The sequence below is a fragment of the Dasypus novemcinctus genome, chromosome 11 (genome assembly GCF_030445035.2).
Source record: "Dasypus novemcinctus isolate mDasNov1 chromosome 11, mDasNov1.1.hap2, whole genome shotgun sequence".
NCBI classification, from domain to species: domain Eukaryota; kingdom Metazoa; phylum Chordata; class Mammalia; order Cingulata; family Dasypodidae; genus Dasypus; species Dasypus novemcinctus.
This window is the reverse complement of record NC_080683.1, coordinates 26,049,109-26,063,553: the sequence shown is the minus strand read 5'-3', so window position 1 is coordinate 26,063,553 and position 14,445 is coordinate 26,049,109. Positions and strand designations below refer to the sequence as shown.

General features: G+C 37.6%; 1 protein-coding gene across 2 annotated transcripts in view; it reads right to left on the bottom strand.

Moving 5' to 3' along the window:
* The window catches only part of FBXO9 (F-box protein 9), a 28,570-nt gene extending 15,326 nt beyond the window's left edge, over positions 1-13,244 (bottom strand). The window contains exons 1-5 of one of the 2 annotated variants that reach the window (XM_058306891.1): positions 12,843-13,244; positions 8,432-8,518; positions 6,186-6,342; positions 3,233-3,292; positions 1,654-1,753 (exon numbers count right to left, since the gene is read on the bottom strand). In XM_058306891.1, coding sequence (XP_058162874.1) covers positions 1,654-1,753; positions 3,233-3,292; positions 6,186-6,342; positions 8,432-8,518; positions 12,843-12,845 — 407 coding nt within the window. In that variant the 5' untranslated portion in view covers positions 12,846-13,244. Of the gene's footprint in view, positions 1-1,653; positions 1,754-3,232; positions 3,293-6,185; positions 6,343-8,431; positions 8,519-12,617; positions 12,728-12,842 lie in introns of those variants that run through there. The other variant, XM_058306890.2, reaches the window with a different exon arrangement.
* Between the last annotated feature and the right edge of the window lie 1,201 nt (positions 13,245-14,445).

Here is a 14,445-nt window from a genome sequence, read left to right as displayed (position 1 = left end):
CGTTATCATCTGAGGTAGATACTTACTTACCAAGGGGGTTCTAACAGATGTGCCTTAAGTTACCAACCTACCTTAGAGAGAAAAATACGTAACTTGAAAAATTTTAGTAGGGTCCACAAATCATCTACCAATATAAACAAATGTGTAGTTAAGAATTCCAGAAAACCATTCTAGCCTTCGGATTTTGCTGGAGTTAATCTTAAAGATGATGAGATACACAAAAAGGCCTGGATGAAGATAACAAAGAACCAGGAAGGGCTTTTATAATGCAACAAAAGGCAAGTTTGGTTGAGCACTAGACGGGTTCAGTGTTATTCTACAAACATTTTACAAAAGAAGGCAAAAACAGCAAAGAAGTTTTTAGGGTTTACCAGACCTGATACAAAATGATTGTACCTGTAAAGAACTTTCCTAACATTTGGGTTTGCATATAAAAGGGTGGCAGGGGGGAAAAAGTTTCTTTAATGTTTTAGTACAACTTCCCTGACAGCATCTGGTGCCTATCTTTAAAACTGGAGAAGAGCTAGCTCTAAATGACTCTGTATCTAAATTTTAAAAAGGCTTAGAGGAAGTAAAAATGATTCATTTTCAGTATGAAACACCTCACTGCCTTAATTGGGTGAATAATAATATTCATTAAAAAGTTAAAACAGGCAATAAATAGTGACTTAAAATATGGCTTATTTAAAAGTTAAAGTGTTAATACCATAAGTAGTTAAAAAACACTGATAGTCAAGTACAGGTTATCAATAGAGATTAACTTTTTAGTTAGTTAATTATTTCACAACTGAGGTAATATAATGGTATAATAGCTTATATAACATCTTATTATCCAAACTCTTCTTCCATTTGTTGATCATTTAAAACCTGGCATTCCCTGGTGGGTATAGATTCCCTTCCCTTCTAACACTAGCAAATTGGGTTTTTAGGGATATAGGAATTAAGCCAAAACAATTTCATAATTATCTTGTAAATAGCTTTAGAAGTATTATCTTAAAAATATGTTCTGTTGATTGTCATATATATAAAATCATCATTACTATTTGATGACTTTGATGTAAGTGGCATCTATATAATGAAACTGATTTTTAGTAATGTTTAGATCTTGCACCCATGCTTTTAAACAAATGATATAGTTTCAATAATGTTCTCTATATACACCTTAAGAGAACAAGAAACAGTCTTGTTATAATTAACCATTTCCTAATGAAATGGAAAGTTTTTCCCCCAATGGAACACTTCAAACATAACACAAAAGGAGAGAGGCTAGTGTAATGAAACCTCACGTACCCATCACTCGATTTAAACCATTATTAACATTTTTGTTAACTTTGGCCTAATTACATTTTAATACTTTCTACTTCGAATAGGTTTCAAAAGGTTGAAAAGGGTCCTTCCATTTACTCCTTCCAATAATCACTGTTTTATTAATAAAACTCCTTCATCATCTTATTTTTTGTTATATATGCTTAAAATGTATATTTCCATATTTTAATCTTAAAATTTCCCTTATTAAAAATTTTCTACAATTTTATAAATAATGATATACTAAAGACAAAATTGGCACTGTTTATTATGTTAAGAGGAAACAGGGCAAAGATGCTTAACTTTAAAAAACTCCATGCATTACTGTCTATCAAATTATATACGCACTAGCTGTTTCCAACGCCATCACCATCTGGAGACCGGGTATAAGTAATCTTGAACTCTATATCAGGTACAAGTTGCATAGCCCTACGATAAAACTTGATGGCTAAAAGAAGAAATAAAGCTAAATTAGCTGTGACCACACATTTTGTCATTTTCTTTGTTTACCCTTAACTGTGGTTTAATTTGGTAACTTTCTTTACCAACAGCCAGATTCCTTTTTACACAACAGTAGTTCAGTGAACAAACTTACTTTCAAACCTTACTGTTCAAAAATAAACCATCTTTTTTCTAAAGCTATAGAATGTTACAGAAACTTAAGATGCTGTCTTTTACTCTTAATTTTAGTCTTTTCTATCTTTTTCTTCACTCTCTTATGTATTTTCAGAAGTGATCTTGAGTGGTTGTGTTTCTTCAGGCTCTGAAAATACAATTGCTGCAGCCCCAACAAAAACACTTCTAAGCAAAACTTTTCTTTCTAGGACAGAGACTTGAGGAAACTCAAATGCTTCCTACTAAGTGCAATAAGAAAAATTTTTTTTGGAGTTTACACTTCAAATTTAACTTTGTTTAGCCCAGTTTCCTCTTATTTATCTCCCTTTTAAAACATTTTTTTAAAGGAGATACCAGGGATTGAACCCAGGACCTCGTACACAGGAAGCAGGCACTCAACCACTTGAGCTACATCTACTCCCAAAACCTATTTTTATAAATCTCCTGGTCAGGTGTGTCAGAGCTATAATATTTAATCACCCCCTCCAGATATATACCAGTAGAACTTGGGACTACAGAAGCTGACTAATTCATTTTCCCTTGAAGAAGTCTCTTCAATTAAAAAAATTCTCATTGTTCTACCACTTGAATAAATAACTGTACACCAAGTGGAGATGGGAAACTCACAAATTAAAGAAGATTGCACAGGGACTTCACCAATAAGGACCTTTTAAAATTTGAGAGTAAAAATATCACTAACTGAAACTTACAAATAAATGAAGTAATTCTAAATAACGTTACTTTTGGGGCATTTTCAAATGATTCAAACACAAGCATTCTTAACTTTACTATCACAAAATGAAACATAATTGCAAACCTAATACTGAAATTGGCCCCAATACTCTGTTTATTTACTCATTTCTACCTGGCTAATAAAAGAGACAATTAAAGTTGAAAGGTATTTCTTTTGGTAAAAAGCAAATTAGAAAATAAAACTACACACTGATTTACATGTTTCTTAACCTATCCCCTCTTCTGAAATAATTTTCACTTATAAAAGGAGCATGTCCTCTTTTAAAATGAGTGACAATATTTTAAAGCTTTATTAATAAAGAATTACTAAATACTAAAACCTAGAAAAGTTGTTTTATACTCATTGTATCATGTTTCCCAGCATTAATTTTTTTATAAAGAAACAGGTTATACAGAAATAACAATTTTTATTTTTTAATGTTTTAAAAACAATTTCAAATATAGGGAAACTGATGCCATACACCAAACACGTTCTAGATCTTTAAAAAAATTGTTCGGTAATAAAGTCCTGTTACTTAGAAACGTCATGACAAAATGATCCTGGGCCCTGAGTTTTTACCTTCATAAAGAGCTCCATTTTGTTCTTCTTCTACTGCTTTTAGGAAGAGTTCTCGAGCCTATAAAAACAAACAGTATAATTACTTAATGGGTACAGAGTTTCTGTTGGGGTGAGGAAAGAGTTTTAGGAATGGAAGGTGGTAATGGTGATACATTGTGAGTATATTCAATGTCACTCAATTGTACTCTTAAAAATAAATGGAAAATTTTATGCTATGTATTTTTTACAATAAACCCTTTTATAAAACCTAAAAATAAACAGTGAAGGATCATTTTTTGAAAATTTGTATTAAAAATGAGTATGGTTAGCAGAAGGATAGTCTTTCAACAAATAGTGTTAAACAAATGGACATCCTTATGCAAAAAAACCAAACAATGAACCCTGACTTAAATCTTACACCTTATACAAAAAGTAACTCAAAATGGATCATGGACTTAAATGTAAAACTTATAAAACTTTTAGGAAAAAAAAACAGGGAAGAAAATCTTTGAGACTTGGCCCTATACTTGACATCAAAATCATAATCCATAGAAGGGAAAATTGATAAACTGGACCTCTCCAAAATTTAAAACTTTTACTCTGCAAAATTCCTGCTTTCATCCTGCAGATGAAAAGACAAGCTATAAGCTGGAAAAAAATATTTGCAAACCACATATCCAACAAACCATTTATTTAACATATATTGTTCAGGAATATACAAAGAATATTCAAAACTCAACAGTAAAAAAATAAGCAATATTTTTAGAAAAGACAGGAATACACATTTCACAAAGAGGATATACAGATGGCAAAGCATAGGAAATGATGTTCACCATCATTAACCATTAAGGGAAATGCAAATTAAAACTGCAATAAAATTTCCCTACACACCTATCATGTGGCAAAAATTAAAAAGTAGTGCAGAAAAACTGGATCACTCGTACATTGCTGGTGAGAAGGTAAAGTGGTACAGCCACCCTGGAAAACAGTTTGGCACTTCTTTTAAAACCAAACATGCACTTGTCATACAACCCAGCAACAGTACTCTTGGGCAATTATCCCAGAGAAATGAAATCTTTGGTTCATTTCTGTATACAAATGCTCTTAGCAGCCCTATCAGGAACAGCCAAAGTTGGAAACAACCCAAAAGTCCTTCACCGAGTGAGTAGTTAAACAAATGAGTACATCATACTATGAAAAACTACACAGCAATAAAAAGGAACAAACTACTGATACATGCAAATTGAATAGAGTGCAAGTTATTATGCTAAGTGAAAAAAGCAAATTTCCAAAGATTATATATTGTGTTCTTGGAATATAAAAAATACAGAGAAGGAAAGTAAAACCAAAAGAAAGAAAAACAAACAAACAAACAAAAAATATAGAGATGAAGAACAGATTAGTGGTTGCCAGGGGTTAGGAATTGTGGGGGAGGGATGAGGATGTGTGTGTAACTATATATAAAGAAGTAGCACAAAGGAACCCTGTCCTGATGGAACAGTGCTGTATCTAGATTGTGGCAGTGGTTACCCGAAGCTACACATATGATAAATTGCATGAAACACACACACACACACAAATGACTTCTTATGAAACTGGAGAAACTGGAATAAGTTCTGTGGATTGTATCAATGTCTATTTTTCTGGTTTTGATATTGTACTATAGCTAAGTAAGATGTTACTATCAAGGGAGGCTGAGTGAAGGGTACACAGGACCTTCTGTACATGTAATCAGTAATAATTTCAAAATTAAAAAGTAATAAAAAAGGTACAGAAGTTTTGAATCATCTTAGCAAAGTTAATTTTTTTTTTTTTTTTAATTTTACTGATTTCTCTTCCCACCCTCCCCGCCTGGCTGTCTGCTCTAGTGTCCATTCACTGTGTGTTCTTCTGTGTCAACCTGCATTCTCGGCGGCACTGGAATCTGTAATACTTTTTGTAGCATCATCTTGCTACGTCAGTTCTCCATGTGTGCGGCGCCACTCCTGGGTGGGCTGTGCATTTTTCACACAGGGCAGCTCTCCCTGTGGGGCGCACTCCTTCCGTGTGGGGCTCCCCTACGTGGGGGACATCCCTGCGTGGCATGGCACTCCTTGTGCGTGGCAGCACTGTGAGTGAGCCACCATACCACACGGGCCAGTAGGCCCTGGGTTTGAACCCTGGACCTCCTATATAGTACATGGATGCTCTATCAGTTGAGCCACATCCACTTCCCAGTAAAGCTAATTATTTAATGGCAAACTGTTTGTAAACAAACACTTGGATCTGATGATTTGTCTATGGTAAAGAACAATGAGAAGTAAAAATATACATGAATGTGTACAAGGAAAGTGGTGACAAGAAGTTAACAGCATTCAAAATTTTTGCAGTATGAACACTTTAAAAAGTTTCGAAAATAAGGAAATTAACATATTCATGCATTGTAAATTTGTTCAACTTAAAATATAACAAAATATTTCACTAAACTAAGACTTTGGAAAAGGCATCAGTATTTGAACTTGTTTTTTCCTTTTGGACTTCTGTTAATAAATTCTGAGGCAACAATCTTTTATTAGAGACCAAGTGAATCTCAAGGGTCTATAAATTAACAAAAGACAGTTGTATGAAGAGATGGAAGATAGTATACCCATAGGAAAGAAGCCCAAGCAGAGTGGTGGCATCATCTCAAGTAGCTAGAAGTAGTATTGGGGTGTCCAAACAAGCATAATACTTGTCAAAAATTTTCTGTATGAGGAAAATTTTGGTTTCATTTTATGGGTTACGTACTTCTATCACCAGAGTATGACTATAATGATCACTGACTTGTGTCAATGAAAAATTTTATGTGCAAATAAAAAGGGTAATTTATTATATGGGAGGCTATAGTTACATACACTATCCGAAGATCCTTAGCTGGTGAAGCAGTGTGAGCCATCACCAGCTGTCACTTTCAGTAGGAGTACTTTTGAGGGCACAATGTCCATCATACTTAACTTTTCCTCTTTTGCCAGTTCTTGCTTTCCTTTGGTATCTGCTGCTTTCAGTAAAGAGCTCCTTGTTGATCCTCTGCAAGGTCGAGGTTCTAAATTGCTAGAGCCTACACCTGGGGCAAGTTCAAACATCCACTGAGCTCGGAACATCTGGAGTTGTGCCTACGAGGCAAAAAGTCGTTTAGGACTCATCAAATCAGGAACTATTTATTTATATATCTAACACACATTTCCATTTATGTACTTATTATTCTAAGACCAGAAAACACTGTCATTGTAAATTACTAACCTAAAACCCACTAACCTAAATATCCTATAATCTTTTAAAGTAATAAAGTATGAAAATTTGCCTAAAAGTCAGGGCCTAAAATGAGTTAAGCTATGACTCAAATGAGTTAGAGCCTAAAGTGAATGAGTCTATACTTCAAATGACTAATGGGATTAGAAGACTGAGTTTTAATTGGAATTGAAAACACAAGCAATCATTTACAGATTGAATTTGTAAACTTTCTAGCCTTTATTTGGAATCCATCATCTAGTAGACATTAAGAGTGCTGCTAAAATTTTTGTGAGCCCAAAGCCTTGCTTTTCAAGAAATATTTCTCTTTCCAAAAAGGAAACATTTTTAAATACAGAAAAAGTGAAGTCCCCCTGAGTGGTGGACTCTAATGTGCTGGCCAAATCCCCCTTCAAGAATAAAGAATTTATTACCCCAGCTGCTGAGAGTGCTACCAAAAAACAGCCCTCACAGGCCAGCCAAGTTGGGTCATCACTTCAGGCTGAGAGCACTCCCTCAGCAAGACCTATCACCTTCTCAGGCCTTTGGCATTCAGTGATTAATCAGTGAGATGGCATAAAATTCAGCCCTCTTGCTGCATCTCAGGACCACTGCAGAAGGTTATTCCAACTCCAAAACTCCCCACAGGAAGGCTGAAGCATCCCGTTAAAACTGCACTGCAACTCCATTTTTAGCTCTGCCGACGCCTGCTCCCCTCTCTTCCTTCCACAGGTGTGGACCCCAAGAGCACTCCTGAGTAAACCTCCTGCCTGGCAATCTCTACCTCAGAGCCTGCTTCATGGGGAAATCAAACCAGGGTACTGGTGGCAATTTGAAGCTTTTGCAGAACCTGGAAGATTCTGTTCTCAAAGCGAATTGTGCTTGTAAACCTATTGTAGGTGGGACCTTTTGATTAAATTACCTCAGTAAAGGTCTTTGATTAGATTGTATGATCCCAGGGTAGGTCTTAATCCTCTTACTGGAGTCCTTTATAAACAGGAATAAAAATCTACATACATAGAAAGAAGGCCACAGAGACGGAGATGAACCCAGAAGCTGAGAGAGCAGGCCCTGGGAGCCAGAAGCTGAAGGGAAACCATTTTAGCCAGAAGCTGAAAGTAACAAGGCCTGGAAGAAGAGGGGAATGGAGCTGACCCCACCATTGTGCCCTGCCATGTGAGAGGACTCCAGGACCATCAGCAGGTGTTCCTCAGGGAGAAGAGGATCCTCTGATGATGCCTTGATTTGGACACTTCCACGGCCGTACAGCTGTAAGCTTTTAATCTAATAATTCCCATTGTAAAAGCCAACCCATTTCTGTATATTGCTCCCTGCAGCTTTCAGCAAACTAAAACAATACCCTTCCTCTTACAGTGCAGGAGTGTTCTCAAAACCTGAACAGCAATGGGTATTATTCACCAAATTGATGGACTAAAAAAAAGACATCTCATAGATTTCATTTGAACTTTTAAATTATTCATAAGGTCAATTATCTCTTCCAATGTTTAATAGCCATTTTTATTATTTCTTCCATGGACTGTCCATTTATATCTTTTATCTTGTGTTTCTCTTACTAATTTATCAGATTGTTCTGTACATTGAGGATATCAATCCTCTGTCCATATGTGGTAAACAGTTTTTCTACTTGACTGTTTCTCCTAACTTTATACATGTCTTCCATTATATAGAGGTTTTAAACTTTTAGGTGGTCAAATATGTCAAGGTTTTCCTTTAAGGCTATGTATGCATGGGTCTGAGTCTGTTTAAACCTTTATTTGAATACTTTAAACCCATTTATCAAGCTCCATAACAGAAAAAGAAATCCAAAACAAATTATAATTCAAGTCCTCTATAAACCAGTATGAAAATACAGTTAACTTCAATGCAAACAAAAACTCACAAACCTTCATAATTACAACAAATTTCTGTTTCTCTATGGAGATGAAAAAAAATTATACAATTTAAGAAACATGCCTGCAGATCTGTTTCAGCAGGGCTTTCATTTTCATCATCATCTTCTGCTCTGACTGTATCAGAATGACAATCTTCCTCAGCTTCTGCCTGAGGGGAAAAAACAAAACAAAATAATGATCAAGAATATATAAACACTAGTTCCCTTTTGTAATCTACATCTCCTATTCAGCTACTTGCTATTTAGTCCCATATGTCAAGAGTTTTCAGACGCCACTTTGAGTAGTAAGGCTCTTGGGTGGATTTGGGACCAAAGGAAAATAAGTCTGGAGAGCATATCTTTTACTCCAAACTCCACTATTAAGACATGAAGCTTAATGTTCTTTACACCTCAAATTTTAACATCAATATCATTTGTCCCCACATCAATCCAATTATATATAAAATGACAATCCAAGTGCATTACTGTTCAAAAATCATTTAATATATGATTATTGTAATTGGATAAATGAGGTATACTACTTCATATAACTGTTTACTAATCTACAACAGAAGATTTCATTTTTTTCTCCTAAATTTAATGCATTTTCGACTGACTAGAACAATGAAATGCATTATCAACATAAATCTAAAAGAAAATGAAAATCCATTGTCAACAGAGTACATTCTTTCTCAACATCTAAATGTGGCAAAAATATAAAGTAAAAGAGAAAACTTTTGGTTTCCTTTTTTAGTTCTAAAACAAAATAGAGTATGCATTTCTTAACGTTTTATAAGAAAAACATTTAAACATAATAAATAATTCCTCAATATCAGAAAATATATTACCATAGTTTCTCAAAATGTCATATATGTAAAATACACATACTTTAGTTTGTGGAAATCAAAATTCAGATAAGGTCTGTGTATTGTGATTGATATGTCTCTTAACTCTCTTGTCATCTAAAAGTTTCCTTTCCTTTCACTTTTCTTGAATTTGTGAAAAACGTGTCATATTTTTCTGCAGTCTCCAGCTGTCTCTATTTTGCTGAGGTGTTGGTAAATATGTTCCTTTGTCCTTTTATTTCCTATAAAGTGTAGCTGGATTTACAAAGGATTGCATTAGATTCAGGTAAATTTTTTTTGTGTGTATATGGCAAGAATACCTCATAGGTCCATCAGGAAAGAGTGTTTTGAAATGCACTTGACAGCGCTAGGAAAGATGTTACAAACTTAACTGTTTGAGTCTGAATGAGGTAAAAAACTAAATTCAAACAAATTTAGTGTCTATAAAGTTCAGCAATTATTAAAACAGAAAATACTGTAACATTTCAGACCAATTAAGTATACAGTTGCTTCTGGAGATAAACTTTCCACAGCTAATTCTGGTGACACCAATCAGATAAAATTTGATACATTAGGTTCCAGTTTAAACTGCTTTGGTAGGTGGATAAAAAACAAATTTGCTTTAGAAAAAAAAAAATTGTAATATAGAATTCAGCAAATAGTTTTTGTTTCACAGATGATTTAAAGACCATGATCCAGATATAGATATCCCTCTTTACATACACGTTATTAAATGTTTTATGTGAATATATGACTTCTGTTTATTAATATTTAAAATGTACCAGGAAAGCTTATGTAATAGTGAATGCTTTTGTAAAATAAAGACATCCCTTCTATTTTAACTGTTTTATAAGTCCGTTTTTTAATATGCTGGATTGGCTTAAAAGTGTAATAAAGTTGGACTAGAATGACTATGTGTGGCTTGGGGGTTAACAGAGGTCTCAGGTTGGACTGCTTTCATTTCTACTTCTGTTTTCAATAAGTGTTTGCTAAATCAAACCGAATCCTACCAGTCAGTGGAAATGAAATGTTGCCTCAGTTAGGTCTATTAGCTAACAGCCTTATTAGCAAATGGAACTTGCTCAACACTTACCATGTTCAGTCCTATGAAGAAATGTGACAATCAAGGAAATTACCTTGAAAGTAGCCATAAATACAATCAAAGCCTATTTAACGTCACTAATTCCAAAGATGCTAAGTGCCACAATCGCAATTTTTAGTTGAGTTTATTTCCTGGGCAAAAATGTTTGCATTAACACAAATTTTTGAATGCAGCAACCACATATTCTTGCACTACTTTACAACTCAACATAAATAAGCCTTGCCTCCTATCTTATCTCTGGCTACCAGACTCAAAGCAGAGGAAGAGTTTTCAAGACCTGAACTACTGGTATATGGCACAGTGCTTGGCACACCATAAAGGCTAAACCAGTAAATAAATAAATGAGTGACCAAGAAATTTACAGAAAACTGAGCTTAACCACGTAAATACATTGTCAAATACATTTCTTGTAAAGTTTCTTTAAAGAGCTTTTTTAAAAAACATCACTAGCAGTCAAAATAATTTTAAAATATAGAGCCCATTGAGAAGTATATTTCTCTTCTCAAATAAGAGTCGACTTTTATTACTGTCACTGGTAAGTACAGCTAATGAATGGGAGGAGACCTGCATTCGCCAGGATAACTTTCAAGGCTTGTAGAGCTTTCTAACTCTTTGAGTAGCAATCATACTAAATTGACTTAGTTTTAAGAGATCCCCAGGCTCTCTACAGTTCTGTGTTCTTGCGTATGCTGCTCTCCACCTAGAATGACTGTCCTTCCTCACTTGGTTACTTCCACTTAAACTTCAAGATTCAGCTCAGGTCAGGGATCATTCTGTAGGAAGCATTTTCTGACCCTCCTAACTGCCTCTTTTCTGTTCCTGTAACACTTGGGCTTACTTGTATCATAACATTCAAGGATGTACTGAGATTATTTTTGTCTCCTTTGCGAGAGTTAGTGCACGGAGAGCAGAGATCAGGTCTCGTTTGTCTTTGTAACCTGAGGGCCAGACACACTACTTGGTTCACAGTAAATGTCTATTTAGGCCTCAGCTGTCTCACCTGTAAAGAGAATTTGGATTTGGTGATTTATGAGGTCCTTTTTCATATGGGATATTCTACAGTTTACCAAAAATCACCTTCAGGTTTGCTCACACTGAAGACAAAGTCCTGTTTCAGGGTCTAGCACTATATCAGGCTAATAGGTACCAAAAAAGATTGGATTAACAAATAAAATGACTGTGAATATATAATGCATGTCTCACATACACATGAAAGGAAAAGGGAAATCTATAGTATAAGTAGCATCTTCTCCCAAGTTTCTGTGTCATAAGTTATAATCTATTATTCCTTTTACAATAATTCTGACCATTTAAATATGATAATAAAAACACCAAGAAATTTTTTAAGACTGTCAAATCAAATACCACTTGAAGTAGGTAGATCTTCAGTTGTCACTCAGAGCTTTTCACTTTAGTTTTCATTATCTAGTTTGATCTAAACATCATATTTCACTTGAAGTAGCTCATGTGTTCTTCTGAGTAAATCATGTATTCATCAGTTAACTTCTATGTCACAGATAGGGTTATTGTAACATAAAGATTAAGAGTGCTTAATTCTGGTGAAGTACCTCTGAAAGTGAACCACCTCTGAAAGTTTAGAGGCAAAGTCGATGAGTGCTTTTTCTGCTATTCTCCAGGTTAATTTAATAATAATAATCATAATAAACCTCAGTCAACCATTCTTCTATTCAATAAATATCTGAGTGTCTACTATAAGCTAACAAGTTTGGTATCATCTCATCCTTGTCATCCTTGACATTCAAACCTGGCCAGAGATTAGTTTCTCGGATGGACACTTTATAGGAAGCCAACGTGAGGCATGTATTATAATTTGCACAAATACGACTGCATAGGGCAGAGACTACATATTCCAGCATGCAACAGTCTCATGGAATTTGTGCCGTCAAACTCTGCAGATAGCTCAGTATCTCCATTTGGACGGTGCTGACGCTGCTCCGGCCCTCATTGCTGTGAAGTGAGCCAGTTCCTCCAACTCCAACTGCCAGGCCCTCCTGCCAACACCTCCTCCCTGCTGGCACTGACGCCTCACGGGGCAGGTGCGTCCTAAACCCAGGACTCCTTACGGAGCCGGAACAGCCTCTCTGTGGGCAGGGCTTTCCAAAGGGGGAGCAATCAACAAGTGTCTCTGCTAGCCAAGACTCTTGCTCAATTTTAGATGCTGCGACGGCACACCTCAATCTATGCTCACTGCTTTTGATAAAATCCCTCGAGAGGGGCGAGATTGGGTCAGTGTTTTCAGTGAGCCAAGAAGAGGCATATTTTCTCGGCTGTCCTGCACCCCACCCCCACCCCCCCACTCACCCACATCGAGTCCGGGCTGGAGGGTTCAGCAGGAATGATCCCAGGGGAGCGGTCAGGGCTGTGCACCGCCTCCAGAGCCACGGGTCCCTGCCATGGGGGCGGTCGTGCAGCAACTACTCCTCCCAGTCTTCCCTTCCTGCTTTCTTGGGACTTCCCCTGGTCTGAGCCCTTTGAACAGCGCCCTCCCGAGCACCAATGGACCCCCAGGCCCGTTCCCCAGGTTACCATGCTGGCTGGACGGACGGCTGCGGTCGAGGGCCTCTCTGCGCCCCCTCTGCACCGCACCCCCCTGGGGAGGGGTGCTGGGTGTCTGGGTGTTTACTCCTGCTTGTCGGCTGCAGCGGGGCTTAGCAGAGTTCTCGGTCGGAGAAGCGCACCAGGCAGCGGCAGTAACTGCGGGCCCGGCGTACGGCAGCCATCTTCGCGGGGCAGGGGGCCAGATCGGGGCACGCGGGAGCGGAGGCGGCCGGTTGCTCCAGGAGCAGAGGTACGGCCGCTACCAGCCGAGGCCGAGGACCGTGCGAGCACTAGCGCCTCCACCCAGCTGGGGACCCGGGACACCGCTGCGGAGCTGCCCCCTCTGCTGCGGAAACCTGCGCTGGAGCAAGGAGCATGCGCAATGCCGCCGCCGCCCGCCAGCGCGCGCCGCGGGGTGCTCGGGTCGTGGACGCCTCCCAGTGTGGGGCGAGCGGCCGTGGGCCTACTGTGTGCGCGAGCCATTCCCAGGGTGGCGAAGCACTCATTTACCCAACCCCAGTCTCAACCCACGCATTGGGCTCGGTGGACACTTCTACAAATTTGAACAAGCGTTTATCTCAAAAATATATATAACCCCAAATGTGCGCTGAGACCCAGCCGTGCTGTAAACAGCTCTAAGAAACATCGAATTGGTCGCAACACAGTCCTCCAGGACTCTGGCTAAAGACCGACGCCAGGAATGTCGCGAAACAGTGAGGTTTCCCGAAAGTGGCATTATACATGATTAAACTTTTAAAGAGCACACATAGGGTCTGGAAGTTGAGGAAAAGACGAGCTCAGGAGAGTAGCAGAGATAAAAGAAAGAAATACAATCCAACCCGAGGCGTGTCTCACTACAAATCCCGTCGTGCAATAGGGGAGGGACGTGCCGTTTCCAGCTCTGTGGCGGTTTCGCCCGCATGGCACCTGGGATTTGTAGTTTTCTGGCCTGCGTTGGGCGCCGGAACTCACACAAGGTCTTCGTCCCACCTCTTAAAGCACAAATTCCTGGTTATAAGGTTAGCTAAGCCACTCTCATTGGTTAGGCTATGTTTTGTGGTTTTTTTACACTTAATTTTTTGTTTTAATACGGAAATTTGCATGTTCTATGAAAACTCATAATTGTCATAGCCTTTTACTTTCATCCAGCAAACATTTACTGAGTTTCTAGTTTCTACTAAGTTCCCGCGAGTAATAGTCATCAGGATTCCATGTGTTGAAAGAACTCACAGTGTTTAAAATCTCCAATCTATAATATTATTTTACTTTGGAGAGCTTCGATATGCAGTACATCCTGGGTGGAGAAATGAAGGCAAAAAAGTTAAGGGAGGAGAATACTGAATTAAAATGAGGAAGCCATAAATGCCATGTTTTAATATTAGGATCCACCCTTCAGATGGGTGCGTTTTTATTTGCACCCTAAATCAGCTACCTATAAACAGTACTTTTACGTTTAACGGAGGCCAAAAACTAATAGTTTTTTTTTTAAAGGATGACCTTCCTCCCATTAATCTCTTTAAAATTGGATATTGAAATTTAAATTGAGGGGGAAAGTTTGATATAAGGATTTATAATAGAAGAAAATGAAAAA